The sequence below is a fragment of the Sparus aurata genome, chromosome 22 (assembly GCF_900880675.1).
Source record: "Sparus aurata chromosome 22, fSpaAur1.1, whole genome shotgun sequence".
Lineage (NCBI taxonomy): Eukaryota > Metazoa > Chordata > Actinopteri > Spariformes > Sparidae > Sparus > Sparus aurata.
The window spans coordinates 8,675,204-8,701,117 of record NC_044208.1 but is presented as its reverse complement, the minus strand read 5'-3'; the positions used below and the strand labels follow the sequence as shown (position 1 = coordinate 8,701,117).

The following is a 25,914-nucleotide window of genomic DNA, read 5'->3' as shown; positions in this document are numbered from 1 at the left end:
TGATTTAGAGAGCGGTGCTGTCACTAAATCACTATTCAGCTACCGTAGCTCCAAGTCTTCTGGTCTCTTTTGTTTGCAACTTTTCAGCCTGGGTGAAACAGAGAAAACAAGAGAAGAATGAAAGACACAGAGGGCAAGGCAGGGAGGGGGAAAAGACAAAAAGAAAAACGCCAAGAGGCAGAACAGGTGAAGGACAGAGAGAGAGGAGAGTGTTAGAGGTGTTAATCAGAGGCTGCAGGTAGGAGGGTACTGTGGGTGTGTGTGCATGTGTGTGTGAACAGGTCTGACAGTATCTCAGGGCTACATCAGTGGCCATTAGTATTTTGCAGCACGAACACGCACTTTGACAGGTCGGCTGCACCGCCCGCAGAGAGGCCGTCCTGTGTGTGTGTGTGTGTGTGTGTCCATTGGTTTTGACCTGTCCTTTCATGTGTTTATCTCACCTCCAGATGAACTTTAATGAACCAGCACACACACACACACACACACACATGCACGCAAGCACGCACGCACACACATGCACACAGACGGACAACACTCACTCCTCAAATGGATCTGCTCATCAAATATAAATGATTTTTTCGCACCATCTGGACAGAAATCCACAGTAAACACTCCGCTCATCTCTCTTCTTCTATTTTTCTTCCTTTGCCTTTCCTACAGTCATCCTCTCTTTAAGCCTCTGCTCTCTTTTAAACCTCATTTTTTCCGCCTTTCATTGACTAACTTTCCAGATTTTGGCCTTAATTCTGAAAAGGCTCATATTCCTACCCAGCTGTTCAAAGGGCTAATGTAAATGAATATTCTATTAATGTTCCCATTTATATGCAGCCACGTATACTCTGATTAATGATTAATTTCGTCAACCACCTTCTTGAGATGGTCTGCAATGGGATATTTGCGCACATCCGAGCATCTGTCGATGACATCATTCATAATTGTTAAAAAGTAGGTGTGTTTCTCCTTCCTACCAGAAATGAGGGCTTTTTGTTAGGATGTATCTCTACCTCTGCCTTGCAAGCTGTTGGCTAGGCAACGCACAGAGCTGTGAGGCAAACTGTGACAAGCAAAACGCATATTCTAAATGCTCCCTAAACCCCGTTATTATCAGCGTATCACACAGCTTAATCCGAAAATACTACGACAGAATATGCTGTTTAAACCATCCCTTCCAAATTATGGATATTAGTGTGCATGTGAATATAGTCCCTGTCCCCACATCCTTATACATCAACAATAGATGGATTATCAGCGTTGCCTAAAACAACATTCATCAACATTTCCAAAACAACCTGATTGTTTAACAGAGACTCATGCGCCAAACCTTTGTTGCACAGTTGCAATTTTGTTACTAAGGTTTAGGCAAGAAAACTACTTGGTTAGCTTTAGGGAAACTTTGTGGCTTGGGTCAATATTATTGGTCTTTTATATAATGGATGTAAATTAACTGTGTTATAGGTTTCCTGGACTGAAGTTCTGTGCTTGTATAACTGGACCTTCCATCCCTGACCTCCCTCCTCTATGGATTTTTCCCTCTTTATTCTACTTCTCCTCACTTCCTCCTTTGCCACTGTGATAATAACTACAGCCACTAGAGGTCCCCGCCTAACAACGAACGTGAAATTAGTCGTAATAAGCTGCTTTCATTTTTGTCCCATATGGACGTTTCTCTGATGGGGCTGTTTTTGTCTCCTCTTGTTCTGCAGCTGCCTGTTATCAAGCTGTCGATAGTCTGGGGTTACGCAGCTTAAAAATGGGTTTTAGTCAGAGTTTTGGTTACATGATGAAGGTTTAGTTCTGTTCTTTGGTGATGAAAGATCGGTTCTGTCTGTCCCAGTTTCCTTTTTCCCTTTGTTTTTTTTTTTTGTGTTTTTTTTTTTTTTTTTTTATCTCCAGAGGATAAAAGAGGATTTGTCTGGGATTTATGATTGTAAGAAGTTAAAAGAGGGATTTTTCTAAAATTGTCCATCTTTGTTTGCTGCTCTCTTTTTTTCATTTTGTTCTTTATTCTCTTGTCTTATTATCATCTTTCCTCCTCTTTCCTTCTCTTCTCTGATCTTTTTTCCATCCATTCCATCTTCTTTTTTCCCTTTTTCTGCGTATACGTCCCACTTTCTTCAATAATTATTTTTTCTGTTTTCTCTTTGCCTCTTACCTTTTCCTTCTTAATCCCCTTCCTTTCTCTACATTTTCTTCTTAACCACTCCTTTACCTGTGTTCTTTTCTTCATCCTAACCCTCCCCGCAAACATTTTCTTCCCTGTGACTCCTCTACTCTTTTATCTCTTTCTATATTTATACATTTTCCCCATTTGTCATCCCTATTTTTCTACCATTTTCATCTTCTTTTTTCCCCTCCCCTTTCCCATTATGGCCCCTCTCTCCGTTCTCTCACTTTGTCTTTTCCCTCCATACATCCTCTCCTAACTCTCCTCTCCTCTCTCGTACTTGCTCTTACTCTCTCACCTCACTCTTTTATCCTCCTGCCATTGTCCCACCCCATCCTATTCTTGTCATTTTTCTCCTGCCTCCTCCTCTGACCTCCAACTTTTCTCCTCTTTCACCTCATTTGACTCCTTTTCTTCCCTCCCCTCCCATCATTTATGCCTCTTCTGTATTTCCTCCCCTCATCTACTTCATCTGTTTTCTCCCCTCTCCTGTGCTTCCTTCCGTTTCTTTCCCTGTGTCTGTGTGTGTGTGTGTGTGTGCGTGCGCGCGCGTGTGTGTGTGTGTGTGTATGTGTGTGTGTTCCTGATGCGTCAAAGCTCAAGAGAACACACACACACACACACACACACAAACCAATGCACACGCTCAGGGAGTGTGGAAGCTTGTTCATATCAGCTCCAACATCAGTCATCTGTCAGCACAACTTTTATCCGTACATCTCTGTCTGTCTCTCTCTCTGCCTGTCTGTCACTGTGTCTCTCGGCCTTCTCTCTCTCTCTCCCTCTCTCTCTCTCCCTCTCTCTCTCACACACACACACACACACACACACACGAACACACACATGCACAGCAGCAGCTCGTCTTTATCTTCTCATCGTTCCTCTCTGGTAGAGCTGCTGAATAAATCAACTGCAGGAATACCAGAGATGAAGACGGGGCGATAGAGGGATGGAGGAGGCGGAGAGGAGCATGATGGGATATGATATGACAAACACATACAGCCAATATTCCTATTCTCACAGTGAGAGAGAGGGAGACAATGAAGGAAGAACGATGGAGGAAGAAATGAATGGAAAAAAGATCTCTGAATGGAGTGACAGCAGTCTGCTGCTCTGGCCTCCAATTAGAAAAACCCTTAATGTTCATCGATCAATCTTCTGTCTTCTGATTGTGCTCACTTTCACTGGTCCGTCAAAAGATTTGATGACAAAGCAGCTGACACGTAATTAAGAAAGATCAAAACAATGTAAACAATGAAGAAAGAAAAGAGGAATTAAATGATGGAAGGAACTGACAAAGACAGATGGACTGGTAGCTAGGAGGGAGAGACAAAAGAAAATCCAACACAAAGGATAACAGTGAAGAAGGAAGGACAGTAGAAGAGGTGGATGGATGGATTGAAAATATGAAAAGAAAAAGATGAAGAAAGACAGACAGTGAGAGAGAGAGATTGACAGAAGGACATAACAATGCAAAGAAGAAAGACAGGATAACAAGAAAAATAGGAGACTAATAGAAAAAGAAAGAAAGAAAGAAAGAAAGAAAGAGACAAATCCCAACACTGACTCAAACAAACCACATCTAACTGAAGTGCCTTTGAGCCTGACACTGAAGCCTCTCCTTGCACCTCCGTGCATATTTCAACAATAAAAGCATGAATCAAAGGCTTGTTTCTGATTTCCTACATTTTGTAATCTGCTTTGGTGATATTGTTTCCCCACTTAATCATCGTGCCTCTAAACTAAAAAAAAAAAATCAAATTGCGAGTTAATGAGGTGCTGATCGTATTATTTCACAGCCGGGTGCTCGTGTGCACTGACTGATGCTGTGTGCCGACCTGTTAATACAACAAATTAGGAGCTGAGCTTATGTTCTAACCCCACAGCAAATCACAGGGGGTGGTTCAGTGCTTGGCTCAAGGACACTTTGACGGGGCACACTGGGTTTTTGTAGGAGCTGGAAATTCTGTGAAAGTATATTCAGCTCTTTTCATAAAAGTGGTATTTGTCGGGGGACATGATGCAGAATCGCGAGACGAGGAGTCATGTTTTCCGACAGGGCAGATAAACCGAACTGACCAGACTTCATAGAGATTCTGGCCTTTTTTATGAAACATTTTGTCGATGTCCTCTGATACGGATTTTCCTCCCGGATCACAGCGAGTCAACACATTTTTGGTGTCGTCTTATTTCAAAGGCTTGAAAAGTCAACAGGATTTCTTGCCTCGGAGTTACACAAGTTGAATTTTTCTGTGAAAAATATGCATCTAATCTTTTTAAACTACAAAGGGGGGCAGCGACAGAGAACCTTGCTCGGTGGCAAATCAAGAACGACATTAAGGTTCGCATAAACATGAAGGACTAGTGATGATACAGAAAGAAGTGCTGTCACAGTAAGGTGTAAAAAGATTGCTTTGGTATGTTTGTGATGTTAATTATGTAACATAACCCCTGTAGTTTTAGTTGACTGTTCTAATTAATGTAGAGTTCTGTCTCCACAGAAATAAAATGAACACATGTAGACGTTTCTTCTTCTGCTTCGGTGCCAACAAACAGCAAATGAAGTTGATTTAAGTTAAGGTTTTAATCATCATCATCAATATCTATAAATCTACTGATACTTTTATGTTACAAATTATTATATTATTATACGTATAATTGAAAGGTACAATGTGTAACATTTCCTCATTAAAATATCTACAAACGACTAGATTTTTTTATATTTTGTTGAGACGTGTACCCCGATTGCTCCAAACAGTGTTCGAACCCAGAAAAATACATTTTCTCTTCACATATGTGTGTGTGTTTTATTTGGTCACCTAAAACTTCCAGGTAAACATCAGATAAAATGTCAGAGAGTGAGGAAGGAAGTTGTTGAACATGACTGAACATAACATAAACATCACATCGTCTGTGAGTCACAACAGGTAGATTTTCCTTGGCAGTGGTGGTTGTTGAACAATGAAGACAACAACTCCCATGATTCCACACAACAGACAAGACAAGCGCCACTTGTTTTCATTGCTTAGATTACGAGACCCATAGTGGCAGAAATTACATATTTTGTGTTTATTTAATACTCAACCTGTCCATGTTTCATTCTTCATTTTCATCTGATTGTCGCCTCAAATTTCATTCTTGATCATGTTGGGCTGAAAAGGCTCAAAAGCTGACCTTTTGTGTTTTTCTTTTTTGTGCAGTATGGAACTTTGTGATAAAATGGGGAAAAATCCATCAAATCTTTCTTATTACATTATTTTTTATTTAATATTCAGTCCTCAACGCCTTCAATAAACATGAAACACAGCAGTAGATTAGATAAGCAACAGAGAAACACGTGTTTAGCCGGCTGATGGCGCAGTGTATGTGTAAAGTTTTACACACACACACACACACACACACACACGCATACACACACACACACGCACACACACACACACACACGCACACATACACACACACCCACATTTAAGGAAGAGGAGGTTTAAGAAAAAAAAAATTGAAGGCCAGAACAGAACAAGCAGACTGTTTCTGTTTGAAAATGTCACCAATCCATCAATCTGATAGGTAAAGGCCAGTCGTCTCATTATACTGTGTGTGTGTCTGCTCTTTTAGAAGAAAAGGCTGCTGACCCAGCAAAGGCACCGAACACGCACACACACACACACACACACTCTGTCGTGTTCTGTGTGTGTGTGCGCACGTGTGTGGATAGATGAAGTGTTGATGATATCTTTTCATACTTGTCAAAACAGTTTACTTTTGTTCTTTATCCTGGTTTCTTTATTGAGAATGTTTAATTTGTTCAATCAGAAATTGCCCAATTTTTCATTTTCAAAAAAAACTAAACCGCTCTCAGTTTGAATTTATGACATGATTTATAGTTTGCTTTGTTCATAATGAAACCAGAAGGATATCTGATGCCTCCAGATGCTCTTTTTTGAATGATGGAGGATCTTTTGGGGATGTTTTAACATTTTTTTTCAATTAAACTGCATAAACTCACTAACTGTGTTAAATGTACCTTAATATGGGAGCTGCCTTCCAATGGATCCATGAGGTTCAATCACGCTCTCTCTCTCTGTAGGTGCACCACTCTTCATTACGACTCTGATCTTCCTCCAACCTCCATAATCATCACCTTCCACAATGAGGCCAGATCCACCCTGCTGCGCACCATCAGGAGGTAACACACACACACACACACACACACACACACACACCTGAGACTTTTTAGATAACATTACTCAGTAGTAGCCATATCATCTACTACTATTGCAGTAGTAGCTGCACCAGTGATTCTTGCAAATGCAGTATTCATTTTTTCCAATTTTCACCTGGACTTAAGGACGAAAAGATTTTGGTGGTCAAAGGTCACTCTGACCTCACAGAACAAAATTTGTTACTCAACAATTCATATGATAATCATAACAACAATTCCCACAAGTGTCTAATGGGATAAAATTATGAAATTATGACATTTTCTATTCAAAAGGTCAATTCACTATGACTTGATAATACTCTGCATATAGTTTTTAGTCCATTATTCAACGCCATAGCTCAGGAACAGTAATTTGACTGGTGCGTGGAGGTAATTCTAGTTAAATGCTTGATTTGAATATTGTACATTTCAGAATCGTGGTTTGTGTTCTTATCATATAATAACACCTGCAGAGGTGTAAAGTGTAATTTTACATTTAATTTATGTATGTCCATGTCAGATTTGCAAGGAAATAGTTCAGTTTGATGACAGAATATTGAAAATCTGCGTTTTTAATTCTGTTAGTGTCGGTCAAACAGTTACAGTAGTGATGCAGTGGTGGCACAGCAGAGCAAACTTAACACACACACACATACACACACACACACACACACACACACTGCTGACCCTTAATCTCTGAACCATTGTTCTGTCTTTCAGTTTGATGATATCAGCAGGTTGCTACACACAATACCAACAGATACACATACTCACACACAAACACACACACACACACACACCTTTAGGTTTTGGCCTGGGTTCAGCTCATTATACCAGTCAGTCAGCAGGGACTGGCCACGTCTCCTCACTATCACAGAGGACACTGTGTGTTTGGTGTAAATGTTTGCATGTGTGTTTGCGTTTCCTGTGTGTGTCTGTGTGTGCGTGCATATTTGTGTGCGTCCTCCCCTTCAGCCCTTCTCAAAGCTCTGCAGTTTTCAACCAATTAAAAGACAATCTGTCTCCCTTAGCCCCTCTGCTACCTTTGGCTCTCTGTATGTAAGTGTTGCTGTGTGTGTGTGTTTGTGTGTGTATGTGGGTGTGTGTGTGTGTGTGTGTTGCCGTTGGTGACTAGGAGGACTGGAAGTTGTTGAGCGGTTTTTTATTTTTAGTTTGAGAATTTGGACCATTGCTCTCACCAGGATCCTCTGAAGCATCTTTATTGCTACAAACATTTTCATTTTATTTTTTTAAATGAACATATCTGATTTTAAAAAGATATTTACGGCAGCTATGGTCCAAAAAATTTCATTTGGACATTTTATGTTGCGGAATGCAGGCTGATCCATCAAGATTTTCAGTTTGTTGGTTCAATTTGTTTTGTTTGCATGAGCAGTGACAGCAAGAGGAATTTCTTCCATAGATGTATTTTGGGATACTGTGTTCGAAGATGGCATCCCAATCCTGCCTTTCTCATTAAAGGTCAAAAGAAAAGAATACAGTCCATACTCATTGTCTACTCACCCTCATGCTGATGGAAAGTCAGGTGAAGTGTCGCAGTCCACAAACATTTCTGGAGCTTCACAGCAGAACAGTATAGTACTACAGTATTCTCCAATACAACTACAGTAGCTGGGGGCTTGTTTTGAAACGTAAAAAAAAAAAAAAGAAAGAAATCAAACAAAACATTATCCAAGTCTGGAATCCCTGAGAACCCTAAGTAATTTGAAAAGACATAATTTCCCCTTAATGCTCAGTTGAGATTGTGCACCAACATCAGACGAGTGTTTGTTAACGCTTTCAGATCAGAAGCTACAGTGACGATCTCCGCTTTAAGAAGTGTGCAAATAACATCTTTTAAAATCCATCTCAGGACTTGGATGACTTGAATTACACAGTACATGTGTTTGTTTTTTAACCTTTTGAAACAAGTTCCCATCAACTGTAGTTGTTAAGGCAAATGCTGCAACTGTTTTGCTGTGAAGCTCCATAAATAGGAGGGTTCGTTGGTAATGACTGAATTAGAATTTTTGGGTGAACTTATCCTTTAAGTGCATACCAACAAAGTTGAATTTCTCCTGAAGGATGGCAAAAACGTGCGTGGGGTTCATAACACTTCATAATGAAATTACAAATAAATAAAGCTTTTCTCGGTTCTTATGTAACTTTATGAATATTGAATTTTCATGATTAAACGTTTGTGACATAAAACTAAATTAATTAAATCTTGTGTGCCATTTTTGCCGACTTGTCAGCTGTTTCAAAAACATATAATTTATCATGACAATCCATGTGTGAGAGGATTTAAGGATTTAAGGGCAGAGGAGTGTTTTCTTGCTTCTGGGACTAATCAGTGCGAGACTGAAGGGTTTACTTAAAACTAACAAACTAGTTCAAACAAAATTTCGTCCAACCAGATGAAGCTGCTGTGAAAAGCCTGCCCCCATAGAGAGGGGAAGATGTGATTCATTTTCCAAAAAACCTGGAGTCGGAGACACTCTCCTTGAATTTGTGGTCTCTCGGTTACAGATATGAAAGGTAACACAATTTGTTCAATGACTCAACAGACATTGTGGAACTGATTGGATCAACTCTTAGCTTTTGACATTTTATAATTTATCTTACTTTTTCAAGCTGACATTTCCTGTTTTTCCACTGAATCAAAGTGCGTCGAGTTCAGAGAAAAGTGTCCACTTTAAGAGCGCTTCACCTGCTGTCTTCGCTGGCAGACTGAAGTACTCTGGTAAAATTTAAATAGGTTTGCAGGAAATCTCTTGACATTTAAAGTTGTTTTTTTTCATGAGTCAGTGAATCACAAGATAGCAGCTGACAAGAAGAAACAAGCCAACAGAGAAAACATGGTGATGTAATGACTAACGAGATAATAAGTGTGGAGCCACAGATTTTGATCATGTTCAAAGGCTGCGAACACAACAGTTTTTTGAGAAACGTGTTTGGTTGCTATGGAAGCAAAGTTTTCAAAGTCGCTTCTAAAGTATACGCACAATATATTTCTTAGAAAATGTTTTTCCTTCTTTGGTTTGCGAGAGTGAACTCACCTACTTCATGTGTTTTTTGTTTTTTTTTACAAAGTCTTGTCAGTGAATGATTCCACAGAGAGGTCAGAGGTCAGAGTTGCAGTCAACTGGATCTGTGTTGTTTCCCAGCTTGAGGAAATGTAATGGACCATCGGGTCTGCAGGTTTTGGCCCGTTGACCACAAAGTCTGTGTAATTTACTTTACTGCTGACCCAAAGCAAACCATTAATTTTTAGATTGATTTTCTACCTTACAGTGAGCCAATTTCAGTGCAGTGCTCTAAAAGTAAAACCTACAGAGTTTAAATAATCGTCACCTTTTCTTTCTTATTTTTTTCAAAGTTATTGTGTCAGGTTGCTGCACTTCAAAAGAAAGACCATTTTTAAACTGTTTTCTGACTTCCAAGATATGAAGTAGTCTTCTAAAAATCATTTTACCAACATGAGTACAACATGTTTTTGCGGAAGAAAAGCAAAAATATACATTGTGAAACTGTCTTTTGGATTGAAATAGATGCACGGCCAAAAATTCAGTGTAAAAAGGACCCAGAGCAAAACATGTGCTATATGAGTGTGAGAGAGTCATTGTTCACCAGTAATATTTATATTTACAGTAAACCCTGAGGCATCAGCCCAGTCTTATGCAGAGCCTGTAGCAGAACTGCTGATGCAGAGGATGGCATGTGTGAGGGTGGAGTACCAGCATGTCCATGACTAGCGGAGGTCAGGTTGGTCACAGCTAATTGTCGGTATTGACTGAAAGCAGGTTTTTAAATCAAAATCACAATGTTTTCCTAAACCCAACCAATTTTTGGGGGCCTTTATTTTGAAAGTGGAATCGGCAGTGCTTGTTTGTTATTGTTGACTTGACCGTGGATTGAGACCATCGTGTTTTCAGGGCAAACATGACAGTGACGCGGAGGACCGAGGGGTCTATTACATAGTCTGGCGTGATACCAGTTCAGAAGCACATGAAAATGTGGCCGAAGCTGCCCTGAAGTCAAGTTATAGACCTCTAAGCTGTTGGTGCAACAAAAAAACAAATGTGTTGAAAAAAGAAAGACAGAAAGTATGAAATGCCCCTTATTAATGTACTTAACCTGCTTTGATATAATACTCATGTCAATGTTCTCTTAGATGCTGCTGTTCACTATTCACTATCATTTAAGCAACAACCACCAGCAGATGATGTCAGTGGCTCCCAAATGTGAATGCATAGAACTGTAATAATGTGAAGTAATGGGGTAAATCCCCCATCACCACTCTTTATGGGTGAATACTTTTGAAAAATGTCAATCTGCTTATTCTCTCGTCTCCATTGGATTGTAGCCAGAAAGTTTACAAAAGATATTCAGTGTTGTGAAACTTTTTCTCAGAGGCTTTCAAAGATCTTTAGTCAAAGACAGCAAAAAATTGCAATCTAATTTCAAGCGTCACTTTTCAAGCAGGAAAAAAAAAAGCCTAACTTGAATAGCCAGATAGTAGCTAGATAAATTTTCTTTTTACTATCGGCAATCATGCTATGCTGCGGGGACTCTGAAAACACTGAGAGCGTGTTGAATGCTCACAATTACATTATAAAGGGGTGTAATTTGGGAGCTTTTGTGCGCTTTGGGGCTTGACGATACGCGCGCCGAACTTTAATAAGTTTGATTTCTGAGACAATGATGGGCACTTTGAGGGCTTTTCATCTCATGATCAAAGAGTTGCTTTCTGAGGGAGAGCCGAGGCCTTGTCGATATTTAATCAAGCTCTGATCCGAAAATTGATCTCATCTTCTCCGTCTCCGCAGGACGAGAGATAAGAAGGTGAAGAGGGAGAGGAAGAAAGAGGACGGGCGAGAAAAGAGATGTGAAGCTTTTGAGGACATATTTGGTTTTAATGGGTCTAGTTTGTTTTGAGTGTGTGTGTGTGTGTGTGCGTGTGTGTGTTTTGTGTGGGTGTGTGTGTGTGTGTGTGTGTGTGACAGCCCCCTGAGCTGCAAAGGTTTCATTATTGCAGAGGAGCCACAGAAGCATCATGGGAAAGAGAGAAAGGGGGAGAAAGATCTGTCCCTCTAGATCAGCACCACCTCAGCACTTTGTGATTCAGTGGACCTAAAAACGCACAGTAAAGAGTCCAGATCACTTCCTCTACAACTGATCACTCAGGATTTATGAGGAAGAGGTCATTAAGCAGATTGATAGTCTTTGCTTCCTACTGCAAGTTTGCTGTTCTATATGAGATTAAATTCTACTCTAATTCGACCCTCTTCTTCTAAATTTCAGTCTACATCTTTTTTACTTTTCTTGCGCACCACTGAAGCAATCATATCGTGTAACCTTAATTACAGTAACATTGGGACGCATCTAAAACATAAATTAAACTTAAAGCGATAATTTGCTAACTCTTCAGATGGCACAACATTAAAACTACTAAATGGTTAAGTGATACTATTGATCATCTTGGTGTTATGGGAAACCTTGGTACCTGCCACTTGACATGCATCACCCAGCCTTGGGAACAGTACTCCCCAATGGTAGTGAAACACCACAATATTCCCAGGACTCCATAAAATCCCAGGATCCCAATCCAATTAAGGATCCTTGGGATGTCATGGAACACATCCAATTCCATGGAGGCCCCACAATGACTCAGATTTTGCTCTTACCCATCAAGGCATGGACACGGGACCTTTGGGGGTATCAGGGACCAGGGCGTAGGCAGCAGAACCATGGGGAGGCCTTCATGGATCAGATTTGTTATGGTACAACCCACAAATGTTAAATAATGTGGAAGCCATGTCTTTTAGCTCTTTATCAGGTTCCTTGTGCCATTCCTGTGCATTGTTGCTGGGGGCACCACTGCCATCAGAGTGTGCCGTTGCCATGAGGGGCTGTGCTTGGACTGCAACAGTGTTCGGGTGGGTGATTCGTTGTCAGGTGGCACCCGCATGAACGCCAGGAGCCAAGGTTTCCAACTAGCACATTGCTCTGATACGAAATTATGAAAGGTGTTCGCTCCACTTTAAGTATTTTTATTTCGTGAGGCTGATGGGTATATTGAATTGACCCAATAACGTGAAAAAGAGACATTCCTGGTCCATCTTGAAGATGCCCTTCCGCTGATTATTGTAATCCTTGCTGATCTGGTAAACACTTTTGTGGCCTTCTTAACAGGACTGGCATAGCTATATTTCTTGTTAAGTTTGTGTGACCTAGGAACAGCAAAAAGAGGGGCGGGACATAGGATTGGTCAAGTACAAACAGTACAAAGAGAATATTCTGAATTTGATTTTATTTATGTCTTATAGAGTCAATGTATTTTTTGTTGAATTAGTGTTGCATGACTGCCTCATTGATTCACATTGATTCTTTACAGGTTTTGAACGATGGTCAGTGGTCTTAACAAACGTGTAGTCCCACCAGAGATCCTGTTTATCAGATAGTGTTTCGCATTCCTCATTAGACAGCACTCACTAAGTACATTAATCAGCTGTGATTAGATCATATTTGTCAGGATTACACAGTGTTTACAGGATGCTGATATGTAGCATTACAGATCATCGGTAATGAGACTTTTTATCTGGTCGCAGTGTCTGTATGAGGCATTGGATAATCGCTGATGAGCTTATACATGCAGCGTCCACTAAATAAAGATCATCAGACAGTAATGAGTGAATGTAGATCACAGTAGAGTAGCAGTGACAAGGCTGTATTTAGTGTGGACAAACTAGCCCTTTGACCCCAGTGGGGCTGATAAATGTGGATGTACCTCACTGTAGATCAGCAAGAGACGAGACAGTATTAACTGTGTGCAGATATATAGCATAATGCATCACTGGTAGTTAGACAGAACTGAGTGTTCTGTATTGAGTGGCTGAATCAGGATTTTTTTTTTCTCTCTAAGAGCAGTTTCTCTGGATCTGCTGGGGAAGACTTTCTGTCAGTGCAGGAAAGATGTAAGATGCAATGAAAACGATGCAGAGTCTAACTTTAAAAAGCTAAGTCTGTTTTTTTTTTTGTTTTTTTTTAATGGGAATATTCATTGGTACACATTTTAAAATGTCTTTGCTTCTAAAATGAATTCTGTCCAAGAATGGAGTGAGATTCTTCCATGGCTGTCAGAGGTGCTGATAGAGAAATTGGCTGTAGAATGATGCGGATGAATGGAAAGACCCTCGGATACAAAAGTGGAGAGAAAAGAGTGATGAATTACTCCAGCAGGGTGGAGGATGGAAGAACCGGTTGTCAGCTAACCAATCAGGCAGAGAGGGGAAGAGAAAGAGGGAGGGAACCGAGCTGAGGTGTGCACCGAGAGAGACGGAACCGAGAGAGCTTTAGGGAGGATAAACACACAATCTAATACCACACAAACAGCAGAAACTAATTTGACTCTTCACCTGAAGGGAATGAAGTTAGTGAAAAGCAATTTTGCAGCTGATTTACAATCAAAGTAAAAAAAATAAAACAAAATGCCCCAATTCACATGAAAAAGAGAGGTTGCAGTGTGTTTTTACAGCAACCAACAGAGCAGAAGATATCTTGCTCACAACAGTTGAAAGCATCACTTCTCAGGTGTAAATAAATCCTGGGCAGCAGAGAGGCAAGACAATTTGAAACCTGTAATAGAGGTTTTGTAGTTACGTCACACACACACAGCAACACTTCAACTGCCTTCGTGTACGGACCGGATTGTCTGTAAACAAACAAAAGTTAATTAAATGGTTTCAAATGGGAGCTTGAAAAAGTTTTTCACCGGGGAAATGTATAGTCGACTGCCCTGTCGTAGTGAAGTGCTGCCTGAGTAATTGTTTGAGATGAGTCAGTTCACTCAGCCTGAGCAAACTGTTAACACCAGCTTTATCGGCCACAGTAGTTGAATCGAAGTGCTTGCTCGACTTTCTTGAAGACGTTTCAACCTCTCATCCGAAAGGTTTCTTCTTGGGGGGAAATACATGGGGGTCCATTTACTAGTTTTCAAATGTGTCACTAAATAAATGGCAAACATGTCAGGATGCACCCTTTGGACCACGTCTGTATGTTCAGTACAGCAAACCAAAATGTTATAGTTATAAAACGAAAAAGTGGTCAGTTTTCTCAACAATACAAACAAGTTGTACCGGGGACCCAACTGCAGATGAAAGAAAAGAAAGCAGGAGTGTGAAGCACTGACGAGATTAATTCATATTTCTGCAAAGCTCTCATGTGTCTCTTTCTTCTTCATCTCTCATATATACGGCAGACACTTCAGGAAAACCATAAACTTTATGGCACAAAGTTATCATTCATTCAAAATCACATAAAAGCAAGTGCTCCTGACCTTGATGTAGTCCCACAGTTTAAACGGTCAATGTCTACAAATTATGAAACGTTCTCCTTGAGTTCAGTCCACACCTGTTTCACATTTAGCAAGCCTAATGCTATAGTTAGCAAGCTAATTGACTCTCCATCCATCTGTCCATTCTCTAAACTGCTTATCCTGTTCAGGACTGTGCGGGGCTGGATCCTGTCCCAGCATGCACTTGGCAGGAAAGAGGGGTGCAAGATGGACCGGCCTTTGCCAGTTGACAAGAGACAAAATCGATCAAACATATCAGTCCTTAACTGAACAGAAATAAACTCCTCTCGCCTGTTAATTGCTGATAAGGTGCCGCAGTTGTCCGTCCGATGACATCGCCACCTTTCCAAGCTGCAACCAAAGAGCTGAAGTGCGACAACATGGCCGACAGGAGAATGCGACATTACCTCTGTTGTTTTCATCCAAATTTCCATCCAAGACTGTGAGAGCACACGCTGAGCAGGGTTGACTCCCACGGGAATTGAAACCCCCCCCAACCAACCCTGGCAGTCAAACAGCAGCACCCATTTAGCATCGGCAGCGTTGTGGATGCCAGGGAGTGGGGTTCAATTCCCACCAGGGGCCCACACATGAGCAGCTCTAAAAACGCTCGCTCTCAAGGCACTTTGGATGAAAGCGCTCTCGAAATGGCAGCTGTAGGTAATGAAAATATTTCAAAGAATTCCCACTAAAATTGATATATAGAGCGTTGGAAATGAGCGGCGCAGATATAGAGCTGCTATTCTGTGGCAGCCGACTGCGGTATTGTCAGCGGTGATAATATTTTCTGTGAGCTGAAGATAGCTTCTCCCTCAGCACGCCTGAGGGGAGGTTAAGCCTCATAGCTAGTGGCCTGTGAACCAGAGAATGGGAACTCCTGTGTGTTAGTGTGTGTGTGTGTGTGTGTGTGTGTGTGTGTGTGTGTGTGTGTGTGTGTGTGGCTGTGTGTGTGTGTGAGAGAGAGAGAGGCGGGGAAGTAGTGAAAGGGTGGAGAGGAGGTGGAGAGAGAGATAGAGAGAAAGAAAGAATGAAAAGAGATTGTGTCCATCCATCCATGTCTGTCTGCCTCACTGTAACACAGATGTATAGATGGGTGGATAGATAGGTGGATGGGTAGATGGGTGGAGGAACAGATAGATGCATTCAGTGGAGGATTTAATGGGATCTAATGAGATAAATACACTCTTGACTTTCAATTTGATCACCTCATTTCTCCATCTTTGCCCCCACCTCCATCTTGATTCCACCCCTCTTTCTTATTTTCTTGCCTCGCACCCTCCCTCCCCCATCGCCTCCCGTCTCCCCTCCGTCTCATCCATCAATCCGTTCATCCATCTCTCCTGATCGCTCCTCGACTCCACGGAGAGAGAGAGTTGCACTCAGGACTATTTGTCTCCCTTACTGGCTTGCCACCTCTCTCTCTCTCTCTCTCTCTCTCTCTCTGTCTCTCTCTCTCTCTCTCTCTGTCTCGCTCTCTCTCTCTCATATCGCTCCGCCTCCCCCTCCCTCCCTCCCTCCCTGCATCCATCATCCCTCCTGATGGGGACCGGTCCCTCAGAGAGTTTTCGCTCCACACCTCCTCCTCCTCCTCCTCCTCCTCCTCCTCCTGCATTATCAGCCTCAGCTCCCTCCATCCCTCCGTCCCTCACTCCTTTCTTCACTTTCACCTCTACCAAACTCCATCCATCGCTCTCCATGCACACTTCCAACAGTCTGCCTATTTTTACTCCCCATTTCCTGTGGATTTCTCCATTGTACTTTGATCCATTGCACCTTTGGTTTAGGCCTGGGTGTTTTTTTTGTTTTGAATGCTATGTGCTGTACTGGCGTACTGGTAAATCTTTGTACCAAAACAGTGACGTAATTATGTATTCAGAGAGTCTCCACCACATAGCAAACATACTTCTGTCTCCTGCTGTCTGTCTGTGTTGGAGTTTCATACACAATTCTATCCTCTAATGGCCACAAAGGATGTTGAATTGGACTTCTTTTCTTTTCTTATCTCATTTTTCTTATTTCTATCTTATTTTTTTTAAATACGTAAACCTGCCATAACCTTCTGGTTCTCCGACTACATTATATTTTGATTATTAGATGTATAAAATCACAATACATGACATGGATTTTTATTCAGCCAATATTTATGTGTACCTGCTTCTAGTTCCACACTCAAGAAGTCCATAACCTGTAGGTTATTCACAACCGACGCATAAGAAAGGCTAAGATGCAGCGAGCAAAGATGAACAATTTGTTGTGTAAGACTTTCTGCCGATGTATTGCATTTCACAATTGTTATTCTACTCCTTCTTCATCTTCTTTGTCTTTTATTGACAGATTGCAAACAGCTGTAAACTACTATATCCCAGTGTGTTTCGGCTTAGAATTATTATTTTTTTATCAGCTACATTGTAATTTCACCAACGATAGTTGCCAATAATATACATTTCTCAAGACTATACATATTATTCTTCCATAATCCTAACAATAACCCATCATTTCAGATACACCTTAGCCAGATTTAAACCGAATATCTCCAAAACCATTCAATATATATTCATATATGTTGAATGATGTATATTTAGGCTGACATGTTCCAATATGAAAAGTCTTTGGTCAAGAATATAATGCAGAAAAAGTTGCTTTGGGAAGTAAAAGGAATCAAATCAGGAAATCAGTGTTGATTCCCAGCTCCACTTTGTTCATTTATTCTTCTTGTTTTATTCAGATAACAAAAAAAAAAACAACAAGACTTGTAAATGAACAAGACTGCATCCAAAAGGCTAATTTCCATTTGTTGCCTCTGGCCAGATGTTTAAAGACACTAAAACAGAAACAGTGTGAAAAATCTTATAAAATTTACATACACAGAAAAATTAATATGCAAAACAACAGTACATTCACCAACAAATGTTGACATTATGAAACATTTTGTTCCCTTTATCTCCCTCCCTCCTTCTTTTTCTTATTAAAGTCCTCTCTCCCCCTTATTATGTACGCAACTTTTTCCATTCTCCTTTCCAGTTTCCTTCTTTGTTATCGCCTCCATGCCTTCCAGATTCATCTCTCCCTCTATCTCATTCCCTCCCAACTTTCCTCTTATCCTCTATTCCTCTTTCATCCTTTCCAACCATCCTTGGCAGCCTTTCCCATTTCTGGTTTACTTCTCATTTTCTTTCTGGATTCCCCTCCCTTCTTCTTTCTTCCCTCCATCACTACTCCCTTCCCTTTCCTACAATCCGTTTCCTCTGTCTCTCCCTTTCTCCCCCTCCATCTCCCTATCCATTATCTCTTCTTCTGTCACCCTCTTTCTGCTCCATCATCTCTTTTCCTCTTGTGCTGCCTCCAACTATTCCTGGCAACCTTGTCTCCTTGCTTCCTTTTTCTTTTCCCACCTTTTACTCTGCCTTCCTTTCCTCATTTTCTCTCCATCTGCCGGGCCTTCTTCTTCCACTCTTTATCTTCCTCGGATTCCCCCCCCCCCCCTTTACTATAATTTGTATTCTTTCTTTCTTGATGCTGATTTTGCTCTTTCTTTTCTCTTGTCTTTCTTCTTTCTTCCTTTTTTCTCCTATGTTTACTCCTCTATCCTCAATCCCAATCTTCCTCCTACTTTTCTTGCTTCTTACCCTCCACTTTCTCTCCCTCTTATCATCCTTTCTCTTTGTGCTCCTTCCCGTCATTACTCTTCTCTCTTTTCCCGCATCCCTCTCTTCTGTCCTCAACCTTTACCTATCTTCCTTCTCTCCTCCCTTCCCCTCCTCGGCCCTATCCGGAGGGTATGAAGAACGCGGAGGTTATTGAGGAATAGAAATGATGAAATAAACGGAGAGCAGAAACCGACCCAGAACAAAACACATTTCCTTATTTTCCTCCTGTAAGAGTTATGAATTTTTTATGTTTCAATCTCCCTCTTTAATGAAATAGTTTTTTAGAGGCGACACGTCATACATTTTCATAACAGGAATTTGGGCTGACATTTTCAATATGTTGTTTCTCATGCCGTGCAGTGTGTGCATAATGGATTCATGGAGCAGCTGTGTGTGTGTGTGTGTGTGTGTGTGTGTGTGTGCGTGTGTGGGCGTGCGTGTGTGCGTGCAGGTTGGCATTTACTTGTCAGCTTCCTGCATATTTCACATGCATTTTTTGTTTACTGTTAACCCGTGTTTGTGCATATCTGAGACTAATATTTGCTTTTGTCTCTCCAGCGTTCTGAACAGAACTCCAGTTCATCTGATCCGTGAGATTATTCTGGTGGATGACTTCAGCGATGACGGTGAGCTGCAGCTGGACCACGCGTACGCAAACACACACATTCCTAGTCTCTTCCAGGTCAGAGATAACAGAGATGAGACCTACATAGCAGGTCAGAGGGATGAATGTGTCCACAGCAGCTGGGCTCAAAGTTTCAGGAGCACAATAGAGATGAAAAGAGACCTCCATTCTGGGTCAAAGGCGATGGACGAGCTGCGTATGAACAGAGTCTCGCCTGCAGCTGTGTCCGTTCTGTCTCGAGAGACGCATTGTCCAGGTGAAAGAGACCAAACAGACTAGAGAAAATTGTTAAAAGAGTAAAACTGAAGGTATTTATATTCTTTACAACGAGGTTATTGTCAGCAAATCCAATGAAACGCTCAAATCCAGCGATTACAAGTATGCTGACATGCCTTCTTCCTCTGTGCCACAGAGCTCCATTGTTGTCCAAAAACTATAAAAAACACATCAGTTAGCCACACTATGGCAACGGATGACATGTTCCTTCATTGCCATGAACACACACACACTGTACATGCCGTCCCGTTGCTACAAATATTCACAAGAGCATCAAATGTGGATTAAAGTGTCGCTGGAAATAGTCCCCAACACATGCACCATTAGCTCCTGTTTGAGTGTGGGAGCATAACATAGGTAGACAAGATGTAGATTGTGAAACAGCGCAAATGATTAACAAATGATTACTTTATACTGTGAGCAAACTATTAACAACAGGCGAAGCTTGACTTCAGGGTGAACCAAGCTCAAAGTAACAAACAAAACCAGAACTATTTTCCCAAGTCAAAAACAACTCCTAAACAGAAAGCGAAAGAAACAAAAGACATTCACTTAACCTTACTCCCTCAGCTAACACAAGCAGAAATGATCCAGTCATTAAAAATCATTTAGCAAAGCTATAAAGCTCGCATATACACAGGTAGCTGCTCAGTAAACACACACTTCTAACATGGACTAACAGTCAAACAACAGTTCACTGTACAGAATATAAATCCCACTGAGGCAATGTGATTGTGATTTGGGGCTTAATAGATAGAATTGATTTGATTCGATTTGATTTTTAGGAATCTGATGACATTATCGTCTCTCTGCGTCTTCTGGACCACATGAAAGTTATGAAGGCCACGGCTCCTGGATCGGCCAAAAGTCAATGTGTAACCAGCACTAGAATGTTGTAGCCGGCGACAGTGGGGTTGATTATAACTCATCTTGGTGGCTTGGTTTATTAAAATGCAACATTTTATGTAAGGCTTTCACATGTTTTGTATATAAAATCTTATTAAGAATGTAAGTAAGATCTATTGTCATCGTAAAAAGTACAACATATTCTATCACTGCTGTACAGTTAATGCACATATGCCGATAAAAGCCTTGAACACTTTTACATGAGAGGCAATCACAGAAATTGTTCTGATTTGCTTCAGCTTCGATTTTTCCTTCCACTCTGGCTAGAAAATAAGTTCTTCTCCATATCTGCAGAGCTGACCCTCATACAATCAGAAACAATTTGTCTGCACTTTTGGTTTTCCTGGTCAGGGAGTGCAGCAGCGATAAGAAAAACACTAACATGCAACAGAAAACTCAGTGACAGTAAAAGTACAGCAGCATCAGGAGAAGTGGAAACTAATGTCTGATAACAAGATTTGATTTGTTCCAGGAACTTTACCAGAGTTCACTGACACAAAGTTTATTCATCTGTATTCGAGGTCGCTCCAGTGAAGGGAATTTATTCTTCCTCCTCCGTGTAACATTATGTCACAGTTGAAATGTTTGTCAGGGGAAAAACAGAGAAAGCAACAAAAACATCAGCGTTTATGTTTGGCACATTAGAACTTGTCATATCAGAAAGTAGGTCAGCATATTAGGAACAACTAAATGTCATGTTGCCTGCTCCGTCGACAAATTGGACAGATTCTTTAGCCTCTTGTTCCTCCTCGTTGCGTTTTGTAGTTGGTAAACCACATAGCAGTCCATCCTCACCAGAACAAAAGGCCATTTTGTTTGTCAGTGCAAGCAACCTGTTATGATCCGTGTTTACAGTTAGGCTGCCACCTCTTGTGGACTGTGGATTGTAATTATGATGGGAGGAAAGGAGGAAGTCAGGTGACAAAGGACTGTTCAAACACACCCGTTCTTTTACCTAGAGGCTGCTTGTTGTGCCCCGTGTGACACAAAAAGTCAATTTTGACTAATTTTAAATTAACTGCAAGGAACTTCAAACTGATTATGCAACCGTCTTGATTTAATACAGATGCACCTTTATGACGTAGAAGATATTTCTGTACATTATGAAAGGTATTTTTTAATGCATGTCACAGGAATTCTGAGGATGGACAGGGGCCTCAAACATTATGAATTCATTAATTATTGCTGTTAACTTTTTAATATAAAAAGGCAGCGGATCATGAATCTTAATTTCCAGTTGTTTCATATTGTATTTCAGCAGATAAAGGACACCCAGTAAACTGGAGAAGAACTCTAAAAATAGTGCCCCCTTTAGTATTGATTCAGTCAATAATCAATTTTGAATCAAAAATCATTTTGAATAGAACATTCCTAATGAGATTGGACATTCAGAATCAAATCTTGAATCAAATCAAATCAAATCGTGAGACTGCCAAATATTCCCACCCCTTATGAGGACGTTGCGTGTGACAGGACAGACTATGTGGAGGCCAATCCCCTTAAAACTTGAAACAAAGAGAAACTTAAAAACTTCCTTTACAGCCGAGAGGGGGAAATGTATACACCAATTATTCCAGTCAGGACAAAACTGCTTTGCAGGTCAGCAACTCTGAGACTGGCGCTTCAATACTACTTGATTCTCCACAGTCTTCTAAGCACCCAATTATCAAAGACACCTGCTGAAGCAAACTGACACCCAATCAGGACAGATGGTGCCGCATGGACATGAATAGAAGTGAACCTGCTGGTGATGATGGTTAAATAGTGCCAGATTTAGAAATGGAAAAAATAAGAAATTCACGAAGTAATGATCAGGACAGATGAGGAGAGAGAGCATCAAGCAGCGGTGGAAAAGATATGTGCAACTAAATGGTAACATATGAAAATGAGCAACAAACAGTGTAAATGATGCTGTGAGCGGACTTGAAACATGTCAACCAACAACTAAATGTGAAAGCTGATGTATAAAACCACCAGAAATCATTTAATTTCCTCCCACACCGCAGTGTGCCATTTAGAACGTTTATATCTTGCCTTTGGCTACAATCCTAATTTCTTGCTGTGATTTATTTTGGGATATTTGACCTAGCATGAATCGTTTTTCCCCCCCCCCCACTGACATCCTGCTGCACACCAGTAGAGTGTTTCTATCTCAACCAGAAACACTGTTGATCACTAGTATCAGTATGGTTGCCATGAGGGATATAAAGTTTTTATTAAAGTGACTCCCAACTGTTGATTTACTCTTCTATATTACAATATTCATTATATTAAATATACATTTTTACAAGATATAGTTGGTATATATTGGTAGTTTCAAGTATATGTTCATGTTTATTAAATGTTCTGTATCTCTTGTGCGGTCATACTTGCTTAGTTTTGGTCCAGCAAGTGCATAAGAAGAATAAAATAAATATTTAAGACCTCTGTGTTCAGAATCCTGACTGAACTTTTTAGTTTTGGTAGAAAGTATATATGGGCCCAAACTTCTCTGTCTGGCCTTTTCACACAAAGAGGTCACAGTTTTCCAGCTTGAAAGCTTGAAAGGAAAGTTCAGTAGAGAAGAGAGCGACCGGGCGTCTCTTCTGGTTCAAAGGGCTCTGATGGAGGTTTTCAGTCATTCGGGGGCCAGTAGACTTTGACACGGTGTGACAGAACATTTTCACTACCAAAATGTTTTTTTAATATTAGAGAGAGGAGCTGTAGGAGCAATAAGAATCGTAAAGAACTTGTGTGGTCACTGTTTATCTCCCTGTGGCCTTCAGTAAGAATTAATTTAATTGAATCGAGGACATTTCATTGTCAGATGTCAGATTCTGTGAAATTGACACCACAATGCGCTGAATGATACATTATTCTGCATTTTGTGTATTGAGGGATATTTTGTTTTATTCATTTACCTCAGTTGTCCATGATAATGAAGATATAGCGATATAGCAAGACAATCATCTACAACACGACATATTGTGATTTACTCTGATATCATCCTATACTATTTGGCGATTACAATTAAGGATTGTACTTTTCAGAAATGATGGGCCTATCATTGAATCTAATGTTTAATTTTTAACAGAGCAGGAAATCTTTTCAGAAGCTATTGTTGCTCCAAAACATTATCTATTAAGTATTAATACCACCTCTTTTAACGACTCATATCTCGGTGGTTCTGTTTCTCTCCCCTCTTTCCTTTTTCTTCTTCTCATTTTGACACTTTTTCCACCAGAGTATTTTTCAAACATGTATCACAGCAGACAGTTATATTTAAGATAATATATTAATATAACTCCGGAATTCAGTGGGGAGCGCACAGTCGGCTGAACAGCAACTAAACAAATGTCTGGCATGTCAAACTGAAAGCTTTGAATTGCCGTCCTGCTGCTGCAGCACTTTGCAACAAGCTGCTAATTTCCCTCCAGAGTCAAGAAATTATCCAGATTTGTTACAGGGTGCACAGTATTCTATTCAATTCAGTTATATTTTTTATTCCATTCACTTGAATGATTGTGTTTCTTTCTCTTTTTTTTTTTCAGAAAGTGACTGCCAGCTTCTCACCAAACTGCCTAAAGTTAAATGTATTCGCAACGTCAAAAGAGAAGGTACGTCAACAGTTGTGTGTGTGTGTGTATATGTGTGTGTTCACTTGCCTTTGAGTGTTTAGATTTGTGTGTCTTTGAATATTTACATGTTTAATTAATCCCTACTGCTTTTGTATGTTGGGCATACGTTTGTCACCAATGTACTAATATATATATTATATATTTTATATATATATATATATATATTTGTGTGTGTTTAGAATAAATTGCTTGTGCACACCTCTAGCCTACACAAACGCGCGTCCACAGACAGACAGACGGACAGACAAGACAGGCTGTGAGTGAAGTGAAATTGATTCATTCATCTTTGGCTACATATGGAGCTGCAGAGCTGAAATGACCTGAAGTGAATTGAAGTGACAGGAGCTGCTACTGAAATAGAGCCCAGAGAGGCAGAGAGAGAGAGATGCCGACTGTCATGAAATAAATGTTAGTGTAGAGAAAATGTCTGCCACGAACTCGAACCAAATATACCACAAATTCAAAAGCGAGACCACGACCTGAAATTTGACGTCTTCCTTTGTAACATGCCAGAAAATCAGCATAAAAGCATCAAAATTCATAAATAACTTGGCAGAACCCAAAATGACAACCAGTTGAGAGCTAATTCCCCAGTCACACTTAATATGAATGTTAATAGAGTCATGCGTCATGGCTATGCGTATCATGTTTCTATATAATCCAATTGGAGCTGCCTCCTTGCTCTTAAATATAGAATACAAATGAATGCAATACACAAATTACCATGACAGCTTGACAATGTGGTGGGGTCAGAAGCACGTTAGGGACAAATCGCACCAGTAGGGGCCAGAAAAGGTTTCTTCCATGTGCGGAACTGAACTTTTATTTGATGCTCCGGACTCTCGGGAAGTTCCATTCTTATCCAAACCAGACGTGCAGGTGATTTTAGGTGTTAGCTCATTAATTATACCACCCGGTGTTCCACCTGTGGGACACTAAAGCTGATTTCAAAGACTGCCAGAGCTGTGGGACGTTCATGAAAGTATTTGCTGTAACATCAGAGAGGCAGATAGAGAGGATTTTTTTTTTGGTCACCGCAGTCTTTTCAAAAAAGCGACAACAAAGAATGCGTCTGAAAGCACAGAAAATACGCCGTCCTGCTGCCTTCAAACTGGTCAGGCAGGTTTAAAAATTGATCTTTTGTAGTCATTTATCAAGTCCCGGGCATTTATTACTATCCACTTCCCTGGCAGACAATCACAAGAATAAATGCTGGCATTGCACATTTCTGAAGAACAGGGTTATGTTGAAAGTTTTACGCGTCAGCCTTGCACTTCATTACAATTCTATTTTCAGCGCATTGTTTCCAAACACTGTGCTTAAGGGCTGGTTAGGTTAAGGCATACATATCTCTTGGGTAAGATTAGGAATATATAACGGTTTCTGTTCCCTCAAAGACGGCTGTAAAGCAAACAGTGGTCTTGAATTGGTGTTTATGTGCCGCTCTTGCTGTAGTGATATATAAATCAGACCCAGAATGACTTGTAACCACTTTATGGAAGTTGATCAGAAAGCAAATAAGGTATAAAATAGTAAGAGGATGCAAAATAAAAGAAAACAAACAAAAAACACCACCGGGAGAAAGCATGCAGACCATAAAGATAGACGGATAAAGTAAAAAATCCATCCCTCCTCAGCCTGAAGCAGCAAATGGTTGTCATCTCTACCTCTGACTGCTCTATTTTTGTTCCCCATCATGTTTGATGATATAAAAAAAAAAAACATGAAAACCCAACATTCATCGCACTGTTACTAAACCTTGACAGCACTGTGATTATAGTAGCCTGTTAGTGCAACTCACTCACACAAGTGAACGTTGACTAAATTCCAAACCAACAGTCTTTTCTATACAAGGATGTTTAAAGCCATCTCAGCTAATAACTTTGGCTGTCACCCTTCGAACATGCCATTGTGAATGTTGTCTACGGATGGGTGAGAACACACCTACACTTAAACCTTCACAAAAACCCCTCCATCTGAGCATCATCTTCTCTGGATGGTTCAGATTGTGTGCTCGCTCTGAACCGACCTCAGCACGGACAGACATTTTCAGTCGACTCATTGCTGTTATTTGGCGATACCGGAGTTCAAACAGCATCATTCTCGCTGTGGCAAACTA

The 25,914-nt window shown here is 40.5% G+C and overlaps 1 protein-coding gene across 2 annotated transcripts in view; it reads left to right on the top strand.

Annotated features, from left to right (window-relative positions):
• galnt14 (UDP-N-acetyl-alpha-D-galactosamine:polypeptide N-acetylgalactosaminyltransferase 14 (GalNAc-T14)) overlaps positions 1-25,914 on the top strand; it is a 199,720-nt gene that overhangs the window by 123,815 nt on the left and 49,991 nt on the right. For both annotated transcript variants that reach the window (XM_030404699.1, XM_030404698.1), the window contains 3 exons: positions 6,255-6,353; positions 18,930-18,997; positions 23,709-23,774. In XM_030404699.1, coding sequence (XP_030260559.1) covers positions 6,255-6,353; positions 18,930-18,997; positions 23,709-23,774 — 233 coding nt within the window. The remainder of the gene's footprint in view (positions 1-6,254; positions 6,354-18,929; positions 18,998-23,708; positions 23,775-25,914) is intronic.